Source organism: Balaenoptera physalus, assembly GCF_965194825.1.
Source record: "Balaenoptera physalus genome assembly, chromosome: 3".
Taxonomy (NCBI): Eukaryota; Metazoa; Chordata; class Mammalia; order Artiodactyla; family Balaenopteridae; genus Balaenoptera; species Balaenoptera physalus.
In genome coordinates this window covers 3,375,877-3,403,315 of record NC_138890.1, presented here as the reverse complement: position 1 = coordinate 3,403,315, position 27,439 = coordinate 3,375,877, and the positions used below count along the sequence as shown (strand labels likewise).

The window sequence follows — 27,439 nt, the reverse complement described above, 5'->3', positions numbered from 1 at the left end:
CAAGCCCCTCGTGACACGTGTCCCCACGGGGCCACGCGCTTCCTCCTCCACGCGCTGTCAGGCTGCAATCACGTGGCTGGCTGTCTGCTCCACCGACCCCCGTCTGTGTCTCCCATTAGATGGTGTCTTGCTCACCACTGTCTACAAGGCCTAGCAGGGTACCTAGTGCAGAGCAAGTGCTTAGTAACTGTGTTAAATGAGTGCAAAAACTAAATAAAAGCCACGACGTGGAACGTTATTCAGCACTAAAAAGAAATGAGCTCTCAAGCCATGAAAACACAGGGAAGAAGTTTAAAGGCACATGACTAAGTGAAAGAAGGCCATGGAAACAGTAAACGGATCAGTGGCTGCCAGGGGTTGGAGGGAGGGAGGGATGAACAGGCGGATCATGGGGGTTTTTAGGGTAGTGACGCTATTCTGTATGACACTGTAATGCTGGATACAAGTCCTCGTACATCTGTCCAAACCCACAGGACGCACAGCACCAAGAGTGAACGCTAGTAAACCACGAAGTCTGGGTGACAGTGACGTGTCCATGTAGGTTCATCAGTTGCAACTGCCACACAGCTCTGGCTGGGGACGCTGATACTGGGGGAGGCTGTGCGTGGCGGGGGCAGGGGGCACACGGGAAACCTCTGTACCTTCCCCTCAATTTTGGTCAGTTTTGTCACCTCAATTTTGCTGTAAATCGAAAACTGCTCTAAAAAGAAAGTTTGTTAAAGATAACAAAGCCGCTGCGGGGTCTCACCTGCCCGTCATGCCGGCGCTTCTTCATGAACTGGGTGATGCACATGCTGCCTGCCGACTTCCTCTTGAGCGAGACAGGCGTCCCCTGGCTGGGCCCTGGGGCAGGGACGCTGCCACTGTCCTCCCTGGTGGCCGAGGGCACTGTGGTGACGTAACTCCACTGGCAGGGCACGGGCAGGTGCTCCTGGGCAAAGCTCTTTAGCACCTGTGGGTGGACGTACCAGCACATCCTGTAGTCGGGTCTCTTCTCATACACCGAGTTCTCAGAAATAATCCGCTTGAGCCTGGCCTTGGAGGGGACGGCGGAGTCCTCGCCGGTGGTGGGGGTCTGTGGGCGAGAAGGGCCAGGGCTCGGGGGGCTGGCGGCGCTGAGCTCAGGGCTGCCGGCGTCCTTGCTGAGCAGTCCTCGGCGGCAGCACTCCTGGAACTCCCGGATGATCACTTTGCTGCCATTCACGTTCCCGTGCAGCAGCGGGAGCAGCTGGGCCAAGACTGGCAGGGAGAGGGGGACACGGTGGATGAGACTCGGGGGCGGGATGGAATAAACGTGGCACCCGGGTTCCCCAATCTGTCACCGAGGCCGAGAAACACGGTCAGCTTCGGGTGGACTTTTTTTCCCTTCTGGTTTTATTGAGATATAATCAACACACAGCACCGTGTAAGTTTAAGGTGAGCAGCAAAATGCTTACTGATATCACGAAATGACCAACCACGATAGGTTTAGTGCGGGTGGCTTTTTATGGGTGGACTTAAGACACATGAACTTGCTCCAGAAGAGATTCTGAGGCCCAAGCCTCAGGAGGCAGGACTCGTTGCGATAAACTGTCATGTCTCACTTCATGCGCCTGTTTCCTTAGTAACAGTCCTCACGTTCTCCTTCTGAGTGGCGGGCCCTCCCAGGCTTTGAAGAGCTAGGGATGTGTGTGCTGGTTGGGCAAACGGGCTGACTGAAGTGGCTGCCCCGTACTGCTCTCGTGAGTGTCACAGAAAGGACACATGTGCTCAACAAGCGCTGGCTTTGGCTATTTTTTGGAAGAACTTCTGAATTACCACGCCACGTGCCTAGGAAGTCTCCTGCCTGCCCCGGGCCTGGAGGAGGTGGGAGCCCGAGCCCTCCGTCCCCACCCGTCCCCGGCACTCACTCTGCTGGTCCCTCTTCTCTCTCTTGGAGGCCTTGGCCATCTGCTCCTCCTCGGGGGGCACGGTCTCCAGCAGGCAGGCCGTGAACTGCTGCAGCACCTTCAGGTCAGCTCCGCTGTCCCTGTCGGCCGCCCAGACACAGCCGATCTTCACGGGCTGGAGGATGTGGAACCTCTTCCCCTTGGCCAGAAACTCGTCCCACTCCTTGGCCTTCAGTTTCTGGCGAACCTTGTGGTTCTCTGGGTCGGCACACTCCTTGCAGGTTAGAGAGCAGACGCTCGCTCAGGGTCCCCCTCCCCGGCACCCGTGATCCCAGCCTCTGGGGCAGTGAGAGCACGTGCAGGGGCGGGCCGGCGAGGAACGGCGTCCACCCAGCTTCCAACCCCCGACGGGTGATGAAACGGGCAGAGGGCATTTTCGGATTGAACGATATCTGGCACTTTCCCCCATTTGGTGCCTCAGGTGCATCTGCCCCCTCTGGCCATCCCTGGGTAGTCACAGGTATTTTTTATTACCTCGCCAGTAAGCCTCTTAATGCCACTGTGGGTTTTCTGGTTAACATGTGATCCTGAAGCTGAAATCACCATGCCCAGCCCTCTCCCACCCCAGACTGGTGCCACTGTCTAAGGCAGATACACTGCGGGCCCAACGAGACCTGTCTGCCTCGTTGGCTGGAAACGTACGAAGAACACAGGCCCTGCAAGTCTGGCTCTGAGACAAGTCACTCCCGCAGTGGCATCAGCCCTGTCAGCTTCCCCACTACCCACACACCACGACCCGGCAGGCCTTCGGAGCCCTAGAAATGGCTCCCTCAACAGTCCCACCATCTGGCAGAACTGAGAAAGCTGGGGGGGCGGGAGCGCTGAGCCTCTGAGGCTGTGGGGAGCGAGGTCCACGCGGAATCGGCCGTGGGGGTGGGCTGAGACCTATGTCACCACCCCCAGGTCGGTGGCCACCAAGCTCCGGACCTGTCCCCTCCCCGTTCACCCCTCACCTCGGTTACTCCTTCATCCTCAGACAGGTACCCATGGGGCACGAAGAAACCATCATCCTCATCCTCATCCTCTCCCACCTCATCATCGTCATCCTCAAGAAGAGAAAAAAGTACGTTCATGATGTGTGGAAACAACACATGCTTCACGTAAAATCTTAACCTGTGAACGTCTAAGAAAGAAAAAGCCTCCTACTGCTGCCAGTCTCACTCCTATGCACACCCTGAGGGTCAGCCACACTCCCATGACCCAGCCCCATCGTGCTCCAGCGGGGGTGGGGGTCAGGCAGGACACAGACGAGCAAGGCCCAGACGTAAAGCAGCGGGAGCGGTGGGCCCCTCGGTGAGGCAGCGAGCAGGCAGGCCCATCCAGAAGCGGGTGGACGCCGCCCCGTCCACCGCCAGGCAGGTTACTGCCACTCATTGAGGTTTTCCCAGCACGGCCGTAAACCCGGACGCTGAGTGTGAGGGAGCCCGGCCCAGGCCACGGCGGCTCTCGGGCCGGAAGCCGGCAGCACCCCCCGCCGCGCTCACCCCTTCGCTGTGGGAGAGGGACTCCCCCGGCTCCTCCTCCTCCCACTCGTCGTCGCTGTCCACCTCGTAGTCCAGGAGGTCCTGAGGGGGCAAACACGCGGTGGTCACTGTCGTCTTCAGGGGCGGAAGGGAAAGGCAGAGCACGCAGGCTAGAACACTCAGGGAGTTCCCGGAGCCCCGTGAGAAGGGCACACTGGGAAGAAAGCGCAGAGGGTCAGGAGCAGCTGCCCGCACGCTCACCCGGTCCTGGGCCCAGGGGTCCCTCGGATGGATGACCGTCGTCTTCCTGTTCCACGTCCCCCAGTAGGCCGGCCGGTGGTTCTCGGAAAATTGCAGCAGCTTCATCCTGCCAAACCTCCTCCTTTCGGGGACGTCGTCCACTTTGCTGCTCTCCACGATCACCACGTCGCTGAGGGGAGAGACCCCCGCTCAGAGGCCCTTCTGTGGCGCGCCCGCCCACCACCAGCGGCCCTCCCCCCAGGGCAGCGGGCCGTGACGGGCGGCCCTGAAGCGGCGGCACCACCTGCCCCGAGGCAGGCTAGCATTTACTCCAGGGGCCTGGCGCGAGGAGAGGGAGAAGCCCGACTGTTCAGCAGCTGCCCCACAGCGTGCACCAAGGCGGCGTGTGACAGGTAAGCTGGCAACAGTGGGGGAATGTCCCTGCCCTGCCGGGAGGCCGGCACACACAGCCCACCCTCCAAAGCAGGGCTTTCTGCGAAGCCGCCGCACCCGGGAGACTCCGGAGGCTCAGGGGAAGCCGGAAGAGAGAGGTCTGGTGAAGCAGCCGAGTCTGGGGCCTGAGGCCCGGGAGGGAGAGGACCAGCCAAGGCCACAGGACTCAGGAGCGACCAGAACGCAGGGGTCTGCCCGGGCCACCCAGGGCTCTCTGACATCACCAACGGGCAAACGGCAGTCTCCGCCAGCACTAACCTGTTAAAAAGGTCTGTGTTCTGGTTACAAACCACAGTGGGTCCGGACCTGAGGGGCCGCCGGCTTTTCAGATCTTTCAGGAAGGAGAATTCGCCGCTCTGCTGCCGGAGGAGCTGGTCTAACTGGTCACAGAGGTCTTGGTCGAAGGCGGTCCGACAGCGAGGGGCGAGGACCATGTGCTCTTTGATTTCAAAAGGGGCAAACTTCCCACAGGAACCGGCCAGGGTCTGAAATGGAGAAGGGGCGTGATGGCACCCCTACTGTGACAGACCCGCACACAGCAGCGGTGAGGAGGAGCCGCTGGACGAGAGGCCCGGTGCTCTCGAGTTGTTCAGGTTGGGAGGTCAGAGGAGACGCGTACACAGGCCACATGCTGCTTGATGGCATTTGCATGGGTTTCTGGAAAAGGTGAAACTACAGGGCCAGAGACCGTGTCAGCAGCTGCCAGGGCTGTGGTGGAAGGAGGGAGCCGTCTGGGGGGACGGAAATGCTCTACATCTTGATGACGGAGGTGGCTGCAGGGCCCTGTACATTGTCAGAACTCGCTGATCAGTACTCCTGAAAAGGACGGATCTCACTGGCTTTTTTTTTTTAAAGATAATTAGACCTTGATGAGCAAACAGAGACCTAGGAGAGTGACCCGCCACACTGTTACAAGATGACTCGAAACAGAGCTGAAGCGTGACGTAAACCTGAAACACGGGTGTCTGTGTCCTAAGAATCCTCCCTCAGTAAACCCTCGTAGGTTTTTTTTTTTTGGCGGTGTCGGGCAGCATGTGGGATCTTAGTTCCCTGACCAGGGATGGAACCTGTGTCCCCTGCATTGGGAGCACAGAGTCTTAACCACTGGACCTCCAGAAATTCCCAACCTTGGTAGGTTTGAGTTCCCTTCTTGGAGCTCCTTCAGCATCGTGAACGTCTGCGTCAGCGGATCCCGAGGGTGGCAGCAAGTGAGGACAACATGGGGGGTTAGGAGGAGTGTGTACGTCTCTGAGGTTGGGTATAAGAAGGCCAGCCTTTCACCCCAGCAAGAAAACAACAGCTGAGGCCAGCACCCTCATTGTGGGTCGCATGACAGGGTCACCCAGGAACTGTTGAAAATCCTGATGCCCAAGCCAGGCCCATCAGATTCTCTGGGATGGGATCCAGGCTCCAGTGATTTTTAAAGCTCCCTGGTGAGTCCAACACACAGCCGAGGCCAAGAACCAGTAGACTGTTCTCACTAACAGCTGCTGGGAACACCGGGTATCCGTACAGGGAAACATTACGGCCACGCCCGAATCCACGGGCACAAAGAATTCCAGCTAAGCTAAGGAACTAAACATAAAAAAACAAAACGTAAGCTAAAAAAAAAAAAAACCTGGAAAAAATTAGAACATGTCTATAACCACAGGATACATAAGGCTTTTGAAGCAAAAGCCAATTACAATAAAAGAATAAAAATGTTCACATTAAAACGAAAAATTTCTGTACGAGATACCATCAACAAGTCAAGGGGGAAGGAATGGACTGAAGGAAGTATGTGTAGTGTACCCCACCAAGAATGAAAACCCAGACTATATAAAGAGCCAGAGATACGGGATAAAGCCTATCCTACAGAAACATGGGCAAGAAACAGGAACTGGCAAGTCACAGAAAAAGAAATAAAATGGCAAGCAAAGATGAAAAGATGTTCAACTGCACTGAGAATCAAGGAAAAACAAAGTGAAACAAAGATACGTATTTTTCACCCGTCGGGTCGGCAGTTATAAGAAAATTCACCACATCCAGTGCTGGCAGTAAGTAGGCGGAGAGGACGTATTTTCACACACTGTGGGGACGGGAGACTGTCCGTCAGCATTTCCTGCTGGGAGGGCACTTGGACAACGACAAATAGAACTCTGTCAACGCAACGTTGTGTCCTCCAGACATAGTGGCAAGTCCGCGTCCCGAGAGGTGTGCTGGTGACATCCATGCACCGTTTGGGGGGATCAACAGGGGAGGGGGATATCAACCATGATGCCACCCACATCACGACACTTTATGCAGCAACGGAAAAGAATGAAGAGAGGCCAACATGGCAAGAATCCAAGATAGGGCTAAGCGAACAAAGCGGTAACATAATAAATTCATAAGTTGTTACCTACATAAATACACAAATATACGAAGGGATGCACACGCCCAGAGAATAATCTGGAAGGACACCCTTGCATCAGAGGAGGTGGGTCACACCTCTGGAGCATGGAGGGAGGGGGGGATGGAGGTCTGGGGTCTCCACAGGCAAAGGATGGTCTAGAAGGTGACCGGATGGCAGATGGGGAAGCAGAATCCTGTGCTGAATCCCACATGCTTTATGCTCAACCTTGTCTCCTACGTTGAACAGAAAATCTCCGAGGGTGAGAACTGGGTCTTCCTCCCTTACACCTTCCCACACGGCTCCCAGCACAAAACTGTTGACGAAGCAACCTCTAAATGCTTGGCAGTTTTAGCAAACGTGCCACTTTTTGCCTTTTTGAGCACATAGTGAATGACAAGATATCGAACCTCCAGACCCTACCAGAGATCAAAGCTCCCTGGGCAAGCGGAGGCCCCTCTTGATGAAAGCAGAGCCAGTGGGTCAGAAGACATCTTTTTGTTTTTCAAAAGGAACAGCCTGACAAAGGCCAAAAGTAAAGCCAAAGGAGGCCAGCTGCTCACCTTGGGGGCCTGTGGAGTCTTTGGTTTCTGAAAGAACCTCGTGATTTCCGCCTTCTCGGCTTTAATGCGCTGCAATGTAAGAGAAGAGGAGAAATGAAGAGAAACTGTTTATTTTTTTATTTTTTAATTTATTTTATTTTTTGGCCATGCCGCACAGCACATGGGATCCTAGTTCCCCCACCAGGGATCAAACCTGCATCCTCTGCATTGGAAGCACGGAGTCTTAACCACTGGACCGCCAGGGAAGTCCCGAGAAACTGTTTTAAAACATGCAAAAGCCCCTAGAACTGAACCCCAAGCATTTTTAGGTTGAAAGCATTATTTTGATGTTAGCTCTCAAAACCCACAAGTGGGTACCAGGCAGTCTCAAAAGGTCAGAGCTGCAGAAGGACCGGGATGTCGAGGCAGCAGGCACGTGTCAGTCCCTGGGCCCCCCGCCCCGCTTCCCACTACCTCTGGGACGACATCGGAAATCTAGCAGTAATCAGGCAAAAGACCCTGCTTCTCAAACACACAGGAAGATGCAAGTTCTGGGAGAACATGCTACCTTTTCCTCTTCTCTCAACCGCTTCTCCTCTTCCTTTTTCCGCTTCTCCTCCAGCTTAGCCCTAAGAGACATCAAAACTCAGCTTCACCAACCAGCACAGGCCCGGCCCATGCCCGGCAATCGTCCCCGGGAGACGGCCGGCATGGGGAGGGGGAGGCGGGAGGGGAGGGGGAGGGGGAGGCGGGAGGGGCGGGGCGGGGGAGGGGGAGGGGCGGGGCGGGGAGGGGGGAGGGGCGGGGCGGGGAGGGGGGAGGGGCGGGGGCGGGGCACGCACTCCAGGGCCTCCTGGCGCTCCTTGCGCCGCTCCTCCTTGCGCCGCTGCTTCTCTGCCTTCTCCTTCTCGTCCTTCTCCCGTTTCTCGCGCCGCTCCTTCTCCTTCAGCTCTTTCTCCTCCTCCCTCTTCTTTCTGGCCTCCTCCTTGGCCCGCTTGGCCTCCTCCCTCAGCTTCTCCTTCTCCTCCTTCTCGGCCCGGAGCTTCAGCTGCTTGCCCAGGCGCTCCTTATCCTGCACGGGAGACGGTCCACAGCTCAGCCCCGCGGATGCCACGAAGGGCCGCGCCGGCGTCCGGGGGCGGCCGTGCGCAAGCGGAGGGGAGGCACGAAGGAACCAGCCCCGGGAGCAGCCTGCTGGTCAGCGTCCTTACAAAGAAGGGAATTTTCAGTCCATTACATTTCCTTCTGTCATGAGAAAGGCGATGAGGGTTAGCCGGCTGCCACAGGACCTTCTGGGCAATTCAAAGTAAGATACGTTTAAGACACCGTCTTCAAACGTGGGATGAGGGTTAATTTTTACTTAATTAAAAAAGATTAAGCACCTCTAGGCTGCCTACACCGGGTACCTGCTGTTGGGTCTGAACCGCATTTATCTGCTCAGAAAGCTGTGGTGAAATAAAGACACAAAAACACCCACAGGTTTTGCTTCCCTACCTTCAAAACAAAAATATTTTCCTTCCCGTCCCCCCAAAACTATTCCAGACAATAGGGTTTCTTTTCTTTCTCTTGAAATGGGAGAGTGGGATGAGACAAGGAGGGGGAACCTGACGAGCAAGTCTTAAAAACGGGGGGAACTGAGACTTCCCTGGTGGCGCAGCGTGTAAGACTCCGCGCTCCCGATGCAGGGGACCCGGGTTCAATCCCTGGTCAGGGAACTAGATCCCACATGCATGCCGCAACTAAGAGTTCGCATGCCACAACTAAGGAGCCTGCCTGCTGCAACTAAGACCCGGCGCAACCAAATTAATTAATTAATTAATTAATTAATTAAAAAAAAAAGACAGTGAGGAGCAGATGAGAACACATTAAAAAATAAAAGCAAAAAAAAATTTTTTTAAATCTTTACAGCCATTTCTCAAAAGAAAACATTCTTTTTATCTTTAAAACCATTTCTCAAAAAACCAAAATGGGGACTTCCCTGGTGGCACAGTGGTTGAGAGTCTGCCTGCCAATGCAGGGGACACGGGTTCGAGCCCTGGTCTGGGAAGATCCCACATGCCGCAGAGCAACTAAGCCCGTGAGCCACAACTACTGAGCCTGCGCGTCTGGAGCCTGTGCTCCGCAACAAGTGAGTCCGCGATAGTGAGAGGCCCGCGCACCGCGATGAAGAGTGGCCCCCACTTGCCGCAACTAGAGAAAGCCCTCACATAGAAATGAAGACCCAACACAGCCATAAATAAATAAATTAATTAATTAATTAAAAACCCCAAAACGAACAAACATTTCTTGGGATCTGAAAAGGTCAGACGTTAAGAAAGGACCCAGAGTGATCTCTATGACTACGGCAGTGCCGTTTCATCACCAGCAGGAGGAAACAGCTAGTTTCTTGGATATTCTTTAAAGTGGGAACATCTCCTTTAATCACATCAGCTCCTCATTCCAAAGAATTCATATGTGGCCTGGGGCGCTGGGTTATTATATAATTTTGATTTTGTATTAAACAAGTTTCACCTCCCAGACTGAAGGGCATTACCTTCTAACATAGCGCAGGGTAATTCTCAAGGACAGGAACCACCAAAGGTGAGCTTCTCACCTTTGGCAGAAGCCCGACAACTCAGCTTTTGGTACAGGCCTATGATCATGCCCGTGTCCCTAGAGAATATCCTACCCTCTGCCCTGATTAACCTTTGCTCGCTTCACAAGAGCCATGGAGGCATGCTGGTAGAGATCTGAGAACGTCCTTGCCAGGTACCCTCCGCACGTGACTCGTGGGATACCTGAAGAAGGGGCTGGTCTGGATCGAGTAACTGAGTAACGAGACCAGCCGCGAGTGCCGGGTGGTGAGGAGGAGTCTCCCCCTGCTAACTACGAGGACAGGAGGCTTCTGGAATCAGGCCCTCCCCACTCCCGCCCCGCAGGTGCCCATCTCTGAAACTACAATGAAGAATGAGATAAACTCTAAAAAAGCCATCAAAATCTGACCCACAAAAATCGAACACAGCCATAAGGCAGACGGCACAGGAAATGCCTGGTGAGCGCACAGCCAACTGTCATCGGCGCCCCTTCCGTGAGCTGGTCGGGGAAGAAGGCCATGGCCTTCTCTGCAATTCATCCAGTAAGGAAGAAGGTCCCTGCACTGCTGGGTGTGAAACGTGGTGACCTCCAGATAACAGAATGGAAGACTCAGCAGGGAACCACTAAACAGTAATCACCCATCTGATGTAGGGGCCACCACGGTACAGCGCCTGGGAAGGGATGGAACTTCAATCTATGCGCATAGGAGGCTGGGGCGCAGGGAGAGCCACTGGGTTATTTTTAAGGCAATTTTAAACTACAGTGGGGCTGCCCAACTATTACGACAGTCAGTACTAATTATAATAAGAGCTTAGAAAAGCCTACGTGCAAAACCTTAGGATTCAACAACCTAAAAATGATGCAACCCATAAGCACGAGGCCCAGTTATGCAAAATGAAGCAAGAATCAAAATAATGCTCAGAACAAGCAGGGGAGGGTGAAAACGGGCCCAGAGAAGTGCAAAGGGCTTTGCTTCCTATTTACTGCAAAAAGCGCACCAGGGGAACTTTCTATTTCAGGGGACATGTCTTACTCTTTGCAGTCTCATCTTGTTCTTCTCTGCAGAGCCTTTGACCAATTTCTTACTTATCTGAAAGGAAAGACATTGATCTGTAAACACAGGTTGTTTCAATCACTTTAACACGTTTAACATACTGCACAGTCCTTGGGGAGGGCAAGGAGGAAACAATGTAAAACAACAACAGTGAAAACCTTTCCGGGTGACCAGTTCCAGCAAACAGAACCAAAACTTCTTAGTTGGGTCATAAACTCCACCGCATGTGGGGATAAAAGGGGAGACCGGGAGGCAGATAACCAAAAAACGTAGGTGGCCAAGCTGGAAATAAGAAGCCACAGCCAGGGGCCTTGGTGTCAGGGAGACACAGAGTGGTAGGTCTGTAGGCACCTGGAGAGGAGGCGCCCTGGCCACAGAGGACGGAGTCGTACAGGCACGCAGCCCAGCACTGCTACTGCCCCTTCTGCTTCTCCCCGGAGAGGCTGCCAGTGGAAATTTCCTGTGTGAGTACAGGCACACCAACACAATGCCATTTTCCCAACAGCATTTGCTCCCTTTGTGTCTCTGTGTCACATTTTGGTAATTCTCACATTTCAACTCGCTTTACTGTGGGGGTCTGGAACCAAATCCGCATTATCTCCAAGGTCTGCCTGTAATGTCTACAAATCAACACCCCGTGAGTCAAGTAAGACACGTGTACGGGCTGGATTCCCATGTTTGTACCCCCTGCCCAGCACAGCCCTGCTTCTTAGAACACAGAGTAAACGCCCAGGAAGAAAGGTCAGCTGGCCAGAGGTGGCAATCTGGTCTAGAACCCCTGTGTTCTAGAGCACAGCATTCTCTATCGTCCTGCTTCAAATTGAGCATGGGCTACAAGGACTGACCAAGACGCACGGCTGGACTCCCTCGCCGTGCTGGCTAAATGGTCCCAGGTAGGAATACACACAAGGAGTCCAGGCTACTGGCCTACGCTACCTCCAGAGCAGGGAATCCTGGCGAACAGACCATTCATTGCATGGAAGACCAATGGGGAGAATTCAGGCTGGAAAGAAATACCCACCCGGGCTCATTTTAGACTTGAGGAGGCAGCCAGAAAATGAGACGAGCTGAAAAACCGAAAGCCCATTTCTCTTGAAATTGTCTGACATGCCAACAAAACTATGTAAAAACAGTGCTTCCTCTATCTAGGAAAGCCTCGCCCTAAGACTTCCTACCAAAGAAAACTACAGATTAAGACATCCTTCTTACTCAGGATGCACCGAGTCCTTTCTGGACTAAGCCTTCCCTCAGGAGAGGGCCGCGCACCGTCATGTGAAAGCCATGTGATTGGCAGAGCGCTCAATCCCACCTCACTGTGCAGGCGCCCACAGAAACGCCAAAGCCGTCTTACCAAGGGCTTAAGAAAAAGCATCTGCCTCTCCAGCATCCACTTGGCCTGCCAAGCCTGCGGACTTGAGCCCCACAAGAAAGGATTTAACAGCAGGACTTGTAAGGTGCTGTGTCTATATCGTTGTCCTTTGTGTTTAAAGATGGTAGCACCAAACGTGACTGCCAGACAGCTATATGAGGGTGTTTGGGGAGCAAGACGCATCTGTTGTTGAATTTCAGCTGCAGAATCAGTGCCTTTCACAATCTTCCCCTTTGCTGTGAGTCCAGGAATGAGAGAGCTGACGTGACTACCAAGAGCTGGCTTAACGATACCCAACAACCAGAGCAGTTACGATTTTATTTAAAACTAGTATCTCTATTGCTTTACCAGGCACTCAGATAGACCTTACTGAACAGATATAATTTTAATCTTCTTGACCTCTGGCCCAAGTATTTATAGAACTCTCTCAAAATATAAGCCACGCATTTTACCAACCTGGAACTGAGCTACCAAAAACCAAGATCCAGGATTCCACAATGAGGATGAAACGCACACATCAACTACCCCAAAGAGTCAAGGCAGATATAACCATGTCTGTGAGGTAAAATTCCTGCACTTTATTTGGGAGAATCCTAGGGCCCACTCACTCTGATGTGATACCTAAGGAGGTCTAATTTCTAGGCCCAGAGCAAGTAAGCAGCAGTAAGTGAGGGGAGGAGAGGTGGCTGTGGACAGGCCCCGCAGCAGCTAGAAACCTGACAGCAGGGGAGGGACAGCAGGCGGAGGGGAGACACGACCCTAACTGGTCCAGGCATGTGGGGATTGAGAGCAGGCAAACACTGACACGCCCGTTCCTGTGAGCCTGCAGTTCCACTTAACAACTCAGGGAAGCTCATGACAATTACTGTCTGTCAAGGCCAAGAATGAGAGACAACAGAAATATCCATCAAGGAGAATGACTATGCAAACTGCAGTTTATCCACACCATCACGGGACCATCAGCGTATGACACAGCAGTTAAAAAGAGATTTTCCCATCCCAATGTAAAAAATTGCTAAGACACCCTGGAATGAAAAAGAAACATATTTACACTATATACGGCCCATGTAAAGAAACAAAAATGATACTGTTTATTCCTAGGGATCTCTCACATACACACCACACAGAGAAATATAAGATGAAGATAGTGGCAACCTGGGGGACAGAAAAAAGCCAAAGGGGGCTGCAGTGTTTCAGTGATCTTTTTTAAACATGGAGAATTTAATACTTGTATAATTTAAATTACCTGGGAAACAGTTCCAGCGTCTGTACAGAGGCAAGCCATAGATTCCAGTAACACCACCGTATCCACACAATCCTTTATGGAACAATAATCTTGAGTCATCAATAATGTAGGCTGAATTACACATCTAACTGCAAACAAACTGGAGAAATGGTTCTATCCTAGGTGGTAAGAAGCTCTGATGACAAATAGCCACATTCTGGCTAATCAAGAGACCCTGGATTATCTCAAAAAGGTGTTCCTAAATTGTTTTTCAAAGTCTGACTCTCTAGATACCTGGAAGTACTTTTAAAAACAAAACAGGGGGGCTTCCCTGGTGGCGCAGTGGTTGAGAATCTGTCTGCCAATGCAGGGGACACGGGTTCGAGCCCTGGTCTGGGAGGATCCCACATGCTGCGGAGCAACTAGGCCCGTGAGCCACAACTACTGAGCCTGCGCGTCTGGAGCCTGTGCTCTGCAACGAGAGAGGCCGCTATAGTGAGAGGCCCGTGCACCGCGATGAAGAGTGGCCCCCGCTTGCCACAACTGGAGAAAGCCCTTGCACAGAAACGAAGACCCAACACGGCCATAAATAAATAAAAATTAAAAAAAAAATTAAAAAAACAAAACAAAACAAAACAAAACAGGGACTTCCCTGGTGGCGCAGTGGTTAAGAATCCGCCTGCCAATGCAGAGGACACAGGTTCGATCCCTGGTCTGGGAAGATTCCACATGCCGCGGAGCAACTAAGCCCGTGTGCCACAACTACTGAGCCTGCACTCCAGAGCCCACGAGCCATAACTACTGAGCCTGCGTGCTGCAACTACTGAAGCCCGCGCACCTAGAGCCTGTGCTCCGCAACAAGAGAAACCGCCGCGATGAGACGCCCGCTCACCGCAACGAGAGAAAGCCCGTGCGCAGCAACGAAGAACCAATGCAGCCAAAAATAAATAAATAAATTTATTAAAAAACAAAAACGAAACAAAGCTCTCTCAGGGGACACACACACACACACACACACACACACACACACAACAGAGGACCAGCAAATGCTTAGGGGTTCCAAATGCAGAGATTTTACAATTCCAAGCCCAGAACTAACGGAGCCCAATAAAAACCACACACATGACATGGTAATAGGAAACAATCTGTAAGCCTTCAACAAGTGTCTGCCTACAGTCTGGAGAGGAGGAGGAGGAGACAGAGAGGGAAAACAGAAGAACAATAGTATTCCCCACAGTCACAGGGGTCAGGAAAAACTTGGGCCCACAGCAGGGAAAGGTGTGAAAGTCAGGTACCAACCATGAAACCAACCAACCAACCAACCAGGAAATCCAGCACTCCCGAAAGGTGAGAAGCTAAACTGGAAAGCTGAGTGTGTGAGGCTGGAGGTGGGCTGCCTCCACCAGGCCCTCAGGCACCTCCTGGTGGTCATTCCATTTCGCTCTCATACCTGTCTTGTCACCCAAAGTCACGGGGCTCTACTCCCATCCTGTGGGTGACTGGGGCGATTTCCTGCCACAGGCTGGGTGGCGGTGGTGGTGGGGGCGGGGCGGGGCCTTAAGGCTTCGCTACCTGCAGTGTGAATTATCTGCAAAGCTGTGTGGTAACACTGTCTTCTAGAACATCTCAAAACTCCAAGCCTGTGTTCAGAGCCAAATTGAGCCTCTCAGAGGCAGGATTTCCTAAACGCAGCACACTTGGTTTCACGTGCTCAGATGTTGCATGGCCACTCAGGCCAGCGGACAAGAAGTAACACTCTTCTGTGACAAGGCCCAATTGCATGGCTTCCCAGTCCTCAGGCTTGGCTATGGGCATAAAAACAAACTTAAAAAAAAATGAAGCTATTAAGGAGAATAGAAACATGTGTACATGTCCTGTTCTCCAGGTTCACTGGCTGTCATGAGTCATGTGACAAAGTAGCTCTGCAAAGCAGAAGCAGCAGTCTGGAAGGATTCTGAGCAACTGGATGGACAGAACAGAACAAGATGGCTGACAGCAAGGGACTCAAACTCGGATTTTGAGTCTGGGTAAAAGCTCAGATGAAAGTTTAAAAAATGAGTATGTCAGTCTGCCACATTTAGAAACTTAGAAGGAAAAAAGACGACCCCACTCTTGATTGATATTTTGTGTACCTAAAGAGGAAGCCATTTTTCCCGTTCTCCAATCTCCTCAAGGAGGTAAAACACAAGAAATGGAACCATCTAGAAAAATAACTAGTCCCTTAGAGATCGAATTTTAGAAAGCAATCAAGGTTGGTGGTTTATGGTCAGATTAAGCAGGTACAGTTAGCAAATGAACAACCCACCCCAGGATCCAATCTTATGTGAAAGCCTGATGTGAACAAACACAAGTGCTACCAAACCAAAAAAAACCAAAGAACACTGTTCACTATGCTTTGGTATTCTTGACTGATTCTATCAGTTTTACCCACAGGACCTCAAGGACAGGTGAGAACAGAGACATCGGCCTCTGTGCCGCTCGGAAGCCAGTAAGAGAAACAGGCATTTCCAAAGTCACCTGTCCAGGTCCTTAAACATGGTGCCAGGACTCTCCTGTTCTCGCCATTCTGGGTGAGGTTTTTAAGATGGGCAGGCCATGCTGACAAGAGCTGACCCTAAAGAATGCCCCTGTTTTATTCTTCCTGCCGTCTTGGGGTCTCTCCACCAACACTTACTGACTGCTTACTGACAGCAACGGCCCTACGAGTCTGTGTTGGAACAGGAGGCGTGCAGGGAGCTGAAGCTAAAGGCTGAGTCAAGGGCCACAACCGCCCGCTTACACCCGTTAGTCACTAAAGTGGCTGAGGTGACCAGCACCGTTCATTAGGTGTGAACAGGGCTACCAGGATGGCACCGACACACCGGCGACTCACAGAACCATCAGCACATCGCAACGTACACACAACCAAACACCCCAATGGCTTTCGATGCCGGAAAGTCACAGGACTTGGTCTCCGGCACCACTTGCTCGGCCACTAGCCATCTGGGGGACACAGCGTCCCCGGAGGAAGACTGAGGGGCCATACCCAGAAGCCTCTGGATTCCGACGGCACTGATTCGGGGGAGATACTCACTCTGCGGACGGGTGTGGAGGCGGGGAGGGGGCTAGGGCTGCTGTGCTGCCTGGCGGGCGCAGACTGCCCCTCGGGTGAGCTGGTGGGAGAGGAGGAGCTCAGGGACGAATGGCTCAGGACAGAGTCCTCTTCGGGGCTGGACTCCAGCGCCTCGCTCTCGGAGGCCACAGCCTGGCCCGGAAGTGTGGCAGGAGGAGACTTGGCTCGGGGTCTGGCAGCCAGGATATCCTGCAGGACGACCACGGGCACCTTCCCCTTGAACAGGATGCCCCTGGCCCCGCTCCAGCCGTCCTGGTCCTTCTCGGAGCACGTTCTCAGGCCACCGGTCAGCTCGGGGCAGCTTTGGGGCGAGCCCTTCTGTGCGAGTCCCCTCCTCTCCGCGCCCCCCGAGTCAGCACCCCCCGCCTCTGTTTTGCACGGGAGGTCTGAAAGGGCCTCTTCGGGAAACGCCAGCTCGTCCTTCTGACTGACCGTTGGCAGCCCCCTGTCATCTCCAGCTTCGTCTGTGACCCTGTTTACATTCTCCTGGGAGGGAGAGGCTGCAGAATTTAGCTTATCGTGGCCCATGGTGCCGTCCGGTGGGTCACTCGAGTCCTCCGTCAAATCGATTATTTCCACAGTCTGGCCAATACTGGTTTTGACTTGACTTCTTAAAAAGTTATCTAAGGGGCCCTTCCCGTTGACAAGTTTTGGCCTAAAATCTATGTCGGAGCCCATGTGACAGTTGTCCTCCAAGTGGTCCAAAGAGGTCTCTAAATCAGGGACGTGACCCTGCACAGGAGCACCCTGAGCGCCCCTCATGTCGTCCAACCCGTCGTCGGTCTTCTCCTTTGGGACAAGATTCAGGCGCTTGAACGGCAGACGAGCTGAAACCAAAAGAGAAGGAGGCCGTATGTTGAGCGAGTGTGAAGAGTGACAATCAATGCTTTAATATTCCACGTGCGCAATGAGTAATCGACCTTGCTGTGCTTGGGGGTGGGGGGAATTTCTAAAGTTTAAAAGGGGGTTATCTTCTCATTATGTACTTTTCCAACATCCTAACTAAAAGCAAAAGCAACAAACAAACAAACAAAAAACTGACAAGCTTTCATAGCGGGGACATTGCAAGAATTTCAAAGGAGAAGACACTTTCTGATCTGTTTGAGATTCACTTCAAATTCCAAAGTTATTTATTATGGGTGGAAATCTCATTTGAAGATAAGTGCATCTGGCTCTGAAGAGCGAAAGATATAGATCCATCTGCGGAAAGATTTCATTCTTCTCCCAGCATCCCAAGCTGTTAGCTTTTCTTGCCAATGAAACAAGTACCCTCCCACTGCATGCCAGCCTTCTGGCTGGTCCCAAGAGATACACAGCAACACCTCAAGAGAGTGAGGAAGTTCAGGTGAGTGACTTCCCATGGAGTCCACATGTACTCAAATGCCCAAACATCTTATTAACTATTTTCTAATGTAATAGACTCAACAAACAAGCCTGTTTTTGGTCAGTTTATAAAATTATCATGCTCTTGGATTCTACGGTTTGCCCCTAATTCTTTAACCTCAGAAGATGGTTGCCCTTCATATGATTCCCACCAACACCAAACCTGCTATCAGTTGACACAGGAGAAGGCAAACTGCTACAGGGGAACCAGGTAACCAAGCTTTGAAAACCAGAAACCATCCTTTTTTATACAGTCCAGCCACTAACCTGGCCTAAGGGTAAATGCAGTCCCCTTTTTACACGAAAGGATTTGGGGACACTTCCTGTAAAATGCTGTTCAACCAGGGGCAGCTGTGCCTGCCACGTCTGAAGACATTAAAGGTTGTCACGACTTGGGAGACGAGGCTAGGAATGCTGCTAAACTCTCCACAGTATACAGGACAGCCCCCCATGACAAAAACATTACAAAATATCAATAGTGCTGGAGTAGAGAAATCCAACTGTAAGGGCAGCAAACTCTGGATATGCTCCTGGCAACAGCAGCGTAATGAAACGGGTTTCCCAGCTTCCAGTTGTAAGATGCAACTGTTTTCTCCCCTTCAGCCCCTTGGAGACTTCTGCTGGGGACCCCAAGAGATGGCCTCTGCTCAAGGGGAATGGAAAATATAATTGAGAGGATAATGAAGGATATAAACCAGGAACAAATATTTAACCCATTCCCAGAAAGTTACCTTGTATTAACTTCTTGACTGGAAAAGCTGGTCTGTCTTTGCAATCCATGGCTGTGAATAAGTGTCAAAGGATAAGTTATTAAATGCTGGAAATAATGAAGTAGCAAACACACATGCAGTACCTACTGTGTACAAAGTGGTTGTCCAGTGTGGCTGATTTCGCCCCCAATCCCACCTCCCCAGGAACATTTGGTGACGTCTAAGGACATTTCTGGCTGTCATGACTGGAGAGAGGGCGCTACCAGCATCTAGTGGGTAGGGGACAGGGATGCTGCTAAATATCCTGCAACACACAAGACTGCACCCCACGACAGAGAATTATCTGGCCCAAAAATGATAATGAGTTGAGAAATTCTGCCCTGGGCACCGTCACATCTCGTTTTATTTTCCTTGAGCACTTATCACTCTGAGACTTCTGTGTTTATGTCTCCCCCCTCCCCCATCAGAATGCCAGCTTTATGACAGCAGGGAGACTTGTTCCACACTGTACCTGTGGCACGGGCTCAGGGCCTGGCACATAGTGGAAAACCAATGAACACAGTAACAGGGACAATGAAAAGAAGACTGAGTAAAAGTAGAGATGAGAGAAAACATTGTATCACTGATTTCACCATTCATATGAACCCAAATCATCCTCCTCCAAACCAAGCCCTCCCCACCAACAAATCTGTAAAATTAGAATAGGGCTTATTTTCTTTCAAAACAGAGTTTATAAAAGGTAATACATCTTAAAGCATTTCAAGCTTGCCAAGCTGGAGCTGAAGTGCTGTCAAGAAGTGATAAGGGAGAATGTTTTCCTGCACGCACACACAAAAAATCTCAAAAAAAGCATCACAATATCAAAGCTGATGCAGAAATGACTATAAATAGAACCAAATCTTTCAATAAATATCTTCAAATGGCTAGAATAAGTTTAGAAGCTGACACCCGCTAGATCTGGCTTGGAAAAGTCTAGTTTAGTTATTTTGGCCAATCTACATTTTTTTTTTTTAAAAAAGATACATACAAGTGAGTATTTTTTAAATGCAGATCAGGATGCAAGCAACACTCTGTGGCAGATGATCAAAACTCTGACACAATTTGAGCTTGCTATAGCAAGAAAGTCTAACCTATTCCGGTGTTCTCTTCTCTGTGAGACAAGCTGTTATATAGACTTAAACAGTGTAAATAAAAAAATAAAAAATAAATAAATAAATAAATAAATAAAAGCAGATCAGGGCCTTTTAAAAAACTCAGCTGCCCTTAGATGAAGCTGCTCTCCCCACTTCCAAGCTTGGAATATAAGAAAAGTACCCAGAGGCTCACATTTCCTTTCTACCTATTTCAAGATAATATCATTCTCAAGTTTTCAGTTACCAAAAACATGGATTTCCTCCCGTCAGCTGAAGGATACATAATCTTTAGCCACTTAAATTTATTTTTAGGACAACCACAAGGATTTATTGGCATGGCCCTGAGTCACCAGCTTTGATGCAAGTGGAACAGAGGTGACCCGGGGCCCAGAAGCAACCTCAGGTCGACATAAAAAGGGATCCCATCCAGGGATTCAGATTGTTCAAAGGTACACATACAAATTAACAAACACTTCTGTATAAACTTACCACTGCTCTTTATCCTGAGATTATATCCCTCCTAATTTTAGTTGGCATTAAAACATCCTTCCCTTTTATGGTGCATGGTCAAAACAGATGGTGCTTTTAAAATTTTTTAATTAAACATGATTAATGGGTCAAATGACAATCAGTCCCAACTTTATTTATATGAATTCTATGTCTCTTTGAAATCCTGAAGTCTGGAAACAATTAGCACAGTGGTTCTCAGCTAGAGGGCCCCTTGACAATGCCTCGGATACATTTTTGGTTGTCGCAACTGGGAAGAAGAGGTTGTTACTGAGACCTAATGGGTGGAGGTCAGGGATGCTGCTCGACACCCTACAGCGTACAGGATGGCCCCAAATGTCAGTAGTGCTGAGGTTGAAAATCCCTGAACTAAACTAGCTGATGTCCCTACCAACCCTTAATTCATTCAACCAACCCATCTTTATTGGGCACCTACTATGTGCCAGGCATTGTGCCAAGTGCTGGGGGTAAAGTGGGAGTCAAGCAGAGGAGACAACCCGTCTGGTCTTCCTTGGTTCACCACCCCACGTTTTGGGGCCCTGCCAGGCGCCAGAAAGCCCCCTCCCAAGACACAGGAAGCAGAAAGACAGGTCTTCACCATGCATATCCGGCAGCATCAAGAACCCGAGACCCTTACCATCCGGGCCGCTTACCTGGGCTGGCCCTGACCCGCAGACGCAGCTGTTCTGGTCCCCGAGCCCGTGTGACCCCGGACCTCAGTGTCCCCACCCGGCCACAGGACCGCTGCAGGGTCCAACTTGTCCAGGGGACACAAACACACTCGGTAACCTGCAAACCCGGCCCTTTCGCCTCCCTGGGCCTCAGCTTCCCCTCCTGGCCACACACACACCCGTCACCGCAAAGCGCTCTGGAAGGACAAACTGACGCAAAAGTGCCGGAAAAAAAATGGTTGCGGCTGCAACAATAACGTCAAGGAGGGTGCCCTTCGGATTGCAAGGCCCTTCCTCGGGATTGTTAACGGCTCCACGGACCGAACGCCAGGCGGGGAGGAGCGGGCCCGGGGCCGGGAGGCCCGTTGGCCCCCAAACCGCTGCCTCAGCCCGCACAGGCCGCGCGCCGCGCCCCCCCCTTCCCCTCGGCGTGGGCCGGAACCGACCTGCGGCCGCTCCGCGGGCGCCCGGCGCCCCGCACTCCGGCTCCTCCAGCATTGCCCCGGCGGCGTCTCGAGCTACCCTCAGGCGGCGGAGGCGCGGGCTCCGCTCAGGCGGCCGCTGCTGCTCGCCCTCCCGCCCGCGCCGCTGCTGCCGCGGCCGCCGCGCTCGTATTTGGCGGGAACCGCGGCGACCCCCGCGGCCCACGCGCGGATTGGGTGATGCCGAGTCACGTGACGGTCCTCCTCGGGAAGAGGGGAGCTCAGGGAGCATCCTCGCGAGAGCCGAGGCTTCCATTGCTCCCATGGCTCCCCTATTGATATTCCCGCGGTGGGCGGGGCTTCTTCTCGGCCGCCTGTCGTTGGCAGGGAGCAGGGGCCCTGCGATTGGTGGTAGGTGGTGTCAAGTTGAGAGCCCCACACTGTGATTGGCTGAGCTCAAGGGCTATGTCTCTGGGAGGAGGGAGGGTCAGGCTCTACGTCATGACGAAATGCTTTACGTAGGGCGCCGGTGGCAACCTGAAGCTGCGATTGAGCTGAAGACTAAAGTTTTTTTTATCCTAATGGGACATAGGCCGAATACAGCCACAGCAATTTAAAATTATAAATTATTTTTATATTAACAATAAAAATAAAATTAAATAAACTCTGGGTATCGCTTCAGAAGCATTTGAGAGGCAGTAAGTATATTCAGAGGGAATGAATGAAATGGATATTTCTGGTTTAATCCTCAGGGTTTTGCACATGCTGTTTCCTCGCCTGGAACACTCTTTCCGCAGCTCTTTTCCTGGTTGATTTCTACCTAACTTTCAGATCTTAGATTGAAACCCCAGAGGAGCTTTCCTCCCCAACCCCCAACAAGATGAAGTTCCTACAACAACACTGTTCTTTTTCTTGGAGCAATTACAGCTTGTGTTTATTTATTAGCGTGTTATTGGTTAATGAATTCATTTCTGTTTTTGTCATTAGCTCCATGAGGGCAGGAATCGTTTATCACAGTATCCCCAGAACCTACCGGTGACATACATTAGTAGGTTCCCAATAAATATTTGAGTGTATACATAAATATCATTTAATTGAACTGTGTGATCATGTAAGTTAAGAGCCTCACACGGAACAGAGACCTTCAGAGTCAGCCTGCAAGCCTTAGGACAGGTTTTCTTCAGCACCAATTTAACCTCTCAAGCAGAGCAGAAGTGAGGAGAGAAGAGTGAAATTTAGCCCAATTTTGGAATTCTATTTATCCTGTAGATTGCATAATTAAATCAGTAGAATTGGTTGGAAATAATGTGGAAAAATAGGAAATTTGAGGACATCACTTTGGGCAAGTCATGTCTTACTCAAGGCCTCAGTTTCCTCATCTGAACCATTAGGATGTTTTCCCTTCCTTCTCTGACATTCTGGCATCTGAATTGATTTAGACCAGTGGATCACCATTCAGGGTGCCCATCAGAATCACATGGGAGATTTTTCAAACTATTCATAATAGCCGCATCAGGATCTTGGGGAAAGAGGTTGGGGCATGCATATTCTAAAGCAATCCTCTGATCTAGTCCTTCTGTTGAGGCACTTGTAAACTTCCAGCAATCCTCTGCTTTACAAAATCACTCAACTCTGTCAGAGATTTCAGCACTGAAGTTGCAAGCACTTTAGCTCTAGTCACGTTATTGTTCTTTTTCTGATCCGTAGTCAGACACGTTATCCATTGTGCAACTGGCCCCCACCCTGTTCTTTTTGGACTCATTTACTCATTTCGATTCATTATTAATTTCCAATTCATTCAATAAAAATAACAATTGATGAAAAAACAATATCAGTAAACATGTTTCAATTTGAGAAGGCTTCCTGGAGGAGGTGACATTCCAAATAGAGTTCTTTTTTATGCACAAGGGACGGGGGAAGGATTGGGGAAGAATGTGCATGAGAGGAATAACGTTAGCAAAATCCACAGGCAACAGGGACCATGGGTTACAGAAAATGAAGAGAGCCGAAGTTAGACAAGGTGATGGGGCCAAATTATACAAGCTTTGTAGCCCATGTTAAGAAATTGGGAGAGTATGCTAAGGCCAGTAGATGGACTTTAAACAGGGGACTGATGTGATCTGAATTGTGTTATAGAAGCATCATTCTGGCTGCCTTGTAGAGGATGAATTGGAGGGGAGAACCTGAAGGTGGGCACACCAGAGAGGAGGCTGGTGGAATGGTCTGATCAGGGCAGAAGACAGTTGGGGTAGTGGAAAGGAGTTATAAGTGATAGCCTGATGTCTGACTTGGGCAACTGAATGGATGAACACGGGGCCGGACGGGATGGTGGTGGAAGACCACAGAAGAATTGGGTACAGCTGAGATTACCGAACAGGTATCCGAAGATTTGTAAACCCAGCCTCTGGAGTTCCACCTGCCCCTTCGCCTACCCAACCTCTGCAAAAAGGTGTTAAGCGCCTTTCCTAAGACGTCAGGCCCACCTCCGGGACTCGAGGGGTCGCTGCAGCCGCCACAGCCCCTCTAGGCTCGCCCCAGTCCACTCACTGGGCTAGGCGGCCGCTCCATCCGCAGGCGGAGTGCGCGTGCGCTGCCTGGCCGGCAGGGGGCGCGCGTGCGCAGCCGGGGCCGGGGGCGCGCGTGCGCGCGCGGAGGCCGGCACCGGAAGTGTGTGGTTGCCATGTAATATCCTGGCCGCGCGGGCGCGCGAGGGGTTGAGGCGGCGCCGGGGCGGGCGCGGAGCTGGCTGGAGGGCGGCGGAGGCGGTGCCGTAGGGGCCCGCTGAGGCGCGCGGGGGGTTGGCGGCGCCCGGAAGCCTGTCGCTTGTGCGGTCCCTCCGGTTCGCTGGGTCCGCGCGGGAGGCCCGACGGCGGGAGGCAGCATGTCGGTAGCGGGGCTGAAGAAGCAGTTCTACAAGGCGAGCCAGGTGAGCGGAGGCCGAGGCGGGGGGCGAGCTCCGGGCCACAGGCTGCTCGGAGGGGGGCCAGGCCAGGCCCTGGCTCGGGAGGGAGCCGTGGGTACTGAGGGGGCGGTGTTGGCACTCGTCCCCCGCCGGGTGGGGACAGCCTAGGAGGGGCGGGGGTCTGCGTGCGAGGTGGCCCGGACCCTGCCCGCCATGTGGGCTCCAGTCTTCTCGAGAGGGGTGGGCAGACGCTTTAGAGGCGCGGAGGTGCACCCAGAGGTTGGCCCCGGACGTGGACCCCTCTCCTCCCGTCCTTCCCTCTAAAAGGGCGGGCGGGAGGGGGTTGGGGGGGGCAGGGAGAGAAGGGGAAGAAGCAGTCCCGAGCTTGTCGACACAGGACTCTTGCTAGAGAGCCCAGGATCAGGGAAATTTTGTGTCTAGAACAATTCTTTTTTTTTTTTTAAAGACAGCAAACGAAAAAATCTTTTCAGTGGGCCAGGTACAAAGTTGAAAGGGTAGAGTGAAAAGTCAGTTTCCCACTTCAGTCCCTCAGGCCTCCAGTCCCTCTCCGCAGAGACAGGGACTGTCACCAATTACCAAAGAGAAGGGTATGCCTCTCCTTTAAAAACACACACGTAGCAGTAACATCGTTTACACAGAACCGTGTAATTGATGTTTTTCATTAAATGTGTCTCGGAGATCGCACTAGAGCCAGAATTCTCCACCTTGGGTCATTCTCTGTTGTGGTGGCCCTCCTGGGCACTGTGGGGCGTTGAGCAGCATCCCTGGCCCCTACCCAGTCGATACCAGGAGCTCCCCCCACCGACCACGGATGTCTTCGGATGCTGCTAATGTCCTTAGGGGAACCCCCCCCGCCCTCCCCCTCCCCCAGAGCTACTCCTGGAGCCTCTTGGATCTTTTTAATGGGTATGTGGCATTCCATTTCATGGAAGTCTGTCATAATTTATTTAATTAGTTGTCCATCGATGGACGTTTAGGTTGTTTCCAGTAGTTTTCTGCTGCAAACGATACTATCGTGAATAGCCAGTGAATATCTCTGCTCACAGGTGGGATTGGATTTACAGGATAAGTTCCCAGAAGTGGAATGCAGAATCCAAGAATATAAGTGTTCTACTTTGACAGATAGAATAGGTGTTTTGGAAAGTCCAGGCCCCATTGCTCACGAGTCTGGTGAAAGCTGAGTGGATCCACTCTTCAGAAAACTGGGCGAATGCAAAATTCAGTTTATAATTTCAGATCCAAGAAGTCCCAGATCCCTTGATCCTATGAGAACCTTGGGTCTGGAGTTTGTGTGGATAGACTCCAGGAAGGAACGAGCAACAGTCATAGGAGTTGTTTGGCTCGTGCTGGTAAACCAGACTCCGCCCACAATTTGGAGAGGTCCAGTGGGAGGGAAGAGAGATGAGTCCCCAGTAATACACAGCTGGGACCTTTTGCCCCTTGAGGGGGAAAACTAATGACCCTAGTAGTTGTCCGGGCTAAAGATATTTGGGGTCTATCTCTAGACTCCAGGCTAAAACCTGGAGGAAGAGAGGTTTAATCCAGAGGGATTCTAGGATTGTTGCTGAGAGTACAGCCCTTTGCCCCAGCAGGATGGAATTAAGTGACCTGGCCCTGGGTTAGACCTTGCCCAGCAGGCCTCAGACCCCACCCCTGCACACTTGACCAGAGCACCTTGGAGTGCTGCTTACTATCTTGGGCCCTGATGTAGCCCCTCTCGCAGGAACTATGGGTCTCGGAAGAATTCCTGGGCCACTTTGTTCCTTCATATAGACAGGTCTCTGGAAGCCCGCCCCACCCCGACCCCAGCCATGAGGGCCCATGCTGGTGGCCCATGCTGTCCCCAACAGACACGCTGTGCCGGAGGAACTAGCTGGGCCTCTTAGGCCATCCACCAGAGCCTTTCTTCTTGGGGAAAGAAGGATGGCCTGCATTCAGACCTGTGGGGAGTGCTTGGAAATCCGGAAAGCTCAGAGCAGTGCAAGCTGGTGGTGCGGATCAATTTATCATCTTGATATTCTGAGACCCAGTCCCGGAGAATTGCTGCGACACGTCCTCCTCTGAGAGCCGTTGTCTTGGCCTCCTGACCGATTCTGTGTTGAGTTGTGCTCTCAAGAATCACCCTGGCTGTATTCCATTCCCTTCTGCAATAGTTTCCATAGACCTCCGCTGTTCATCTGGATGTGTCCACCTCTTTGTGTGTTTCTTTTCTTTTTTTTTTATAAATTTATTTATTTGGCAGCGTTGGGTCTTCGTTGCTGTGCGTGGGCTTTCTCTAGTTGCGGTGAGCAGGGGCTACTCTTTGTTGCAGTGCACAGGCTTCTCATTGCGGTGGCTTCTCTTGTTGCGGAGCACGGGCTCTAGGCGTGCGGGCCTCAGTAGCTGAGGCTCACAGGCTCTAGAGCACAGCCTCAGTAGTTGTGGCACATGGGCTTAATTGCTCCGCGGCATGTGGGATCTTCCCGGACCAGGGCTTGAACCCGTGTCCCCTGCATTGGCAGGCGGATTCTTAACCGCTTTGCCACCAGGGAAGCCCTGTGTTTCTTTTCTTGATCTTAGGAACACCTCTTTCAAGTAGGGTCGTCTGTGTCAGGTAATATTCTTGTTAAGTCATAATAATATATATTGAGTTTTCACTGCGTGAACAGGTGATATGCTTTAAACCAGTCTGTCTCAATTGGTCTCATTTATCTGGCCTAAGGGTAAACGCTGTCCCCTTTTTACACAAAAGGATTTGGGGGCATTTGTCTTCCTGTAGGACAGTAGTTCTCAGCCAGGGCCAGTTCTACCCTCCAGAGGACATTGGCAATGTCTGGAGGCATTTTGGGTTGTCACAACTCGGTGGTAATTAATTATATTACAGCTCACTGGGCGGCCCAGCACAACCAAGAGTCACCCGGCTCCGACGTCACGGTGCTGAGGTTGAGAAATACTGTTTTATGGTTTGAGAAAAGTGAGGATAATTTTACCCAAACAGAAGAACAACAAAAAATCCTTCCTGGGCATTCTTCTGGCAGCTGCCTGCTTTTCCTAATTCTCGAAATGCAGATAACCACATATACGCAGATGGACACGTGCGTAAAACTCAGCATCCAGACACCAAGTCTCCCCCTCCCAAGTCCTCAGGAGAACCCCAGAGTGTCTTTTGGCATCTGGCATTTTTAAGAAGGTACAAGCTTGCATTGGTGCCTCTCAATTAGGGGCGACTAACCCTCCCCTCTCCCGTCTCCTGCCCTGTGCACCACCCAAGGGACATTTGGCAACGTCTGAGACAGTGTCACGCCTTGGGGAGAGGGTGCTACTGGCACCGAGTAGGTGTAATGGCTGGGGATGGTTGTTAAGCATCCTACAACATACAG

The 27,439-nt window shown here is 51.7% G+C and overlaps 2 protein-coding genes across 8 annotated transcripts in view; one reads left to right on the top strand and one right to left on the bottom strand.

The window, feature by feature from the left end:
- The window catches only part of CHAF1A (chromatin assembly factor 1 subunit A), a 28,265-nt gene extending 5,605 nt beyond the window's left edge, over positions 1 to 22,660 (bottom strand). Inside the window, exons 1-13 of one of the 3 annotated variants that reach the window (XM_082453215.1) lie at positions 21,182 to 22,658; positions 18,446 to 18,496; positions 16,293 to 17,158; positions 10,605 to 10,661; positions 7,840 to 8,069; positions 7,566 to 7,626; positions 7,019 to 7,087; positions 4,343 to 4,569; positions 3,653 to 3,821; positions 3,413 to 3,493; positions 2,882 to 2,974; positions 1,890 to 2,142; positions 749 to 1,239 (exon numbers count right to left, since the gene is read on the bottom strand). In XM_082453215.1, coding sequence (XP_082309341.1) covers positions 749 to 1,239; positions 1,890 to 2,142; positions 2,882 to 2,974; positions 3,413 to 3,493; positions 3,653 to 3,821; positions 4,343 to 4,569; positions 7,019 to 7,087; positions 7,566 to 7,626; positions 7,840 to 8,069; positions 10,605 to 10,661; positions 16,293 to 17,158; positions 18,446 to 18,496; positions 21,182 to 21,482 — 2,949 coding nt within the window. In that variant the 5' untranslated portion in view covers positions 21,483 to 22,658. Of the gene's footprint in view, positions 1 to 748; positions 1,240 to 1,889; positions 2,143 to 2,881; positions 2,975 to 3,412; positions 3,494 to 3,652; positions 3,822 to 4,342; positions 4,570 to 7,018; positions 7,088 to 7,565; positions 7,627 to 7,839; positions 8,070 to 10,604; positions 10,662 to 16,292; positions 17,159 to 18,445; positions 18,497 to 20,717; positions 21,124 to 21,181 lie in introns of those variants that run through there. The other 2 variants (XM_082453217.1, XM_082453216.1) reach the window with 2 other exon arrangements.
- A 1,159-nt stretch (positions 22,661 to 23,819) lies between these two features.
- The window catches only part of SH3GL1 (SH3 domain containing GRB2 like 1, endophilin A2), a 32,996-nt gene continuing 29,376 nt past the window's right edge, over positions 23,820 to 27,439 (top strand). For 4 of the 5 annotated variants that reach the window (XM_082453258.1, XM_082453260.1, XM_082453261.1 and 1 more), the window contains exon 1: positions 23,820 to 24,083. In XM_082453258.1, the coding sequence (XP_082309384.1) occupies positions 24,039 to 24,083 (45 nt within the window). In that variant the 5' untranslated portion in view covers positions 23,820 to 24,038. The remainder of the gene's footprint in view (positions 24,084 to 27,439) is intronic. The other variant, XM_082453259.1, reaches the window with a different exon arrangement.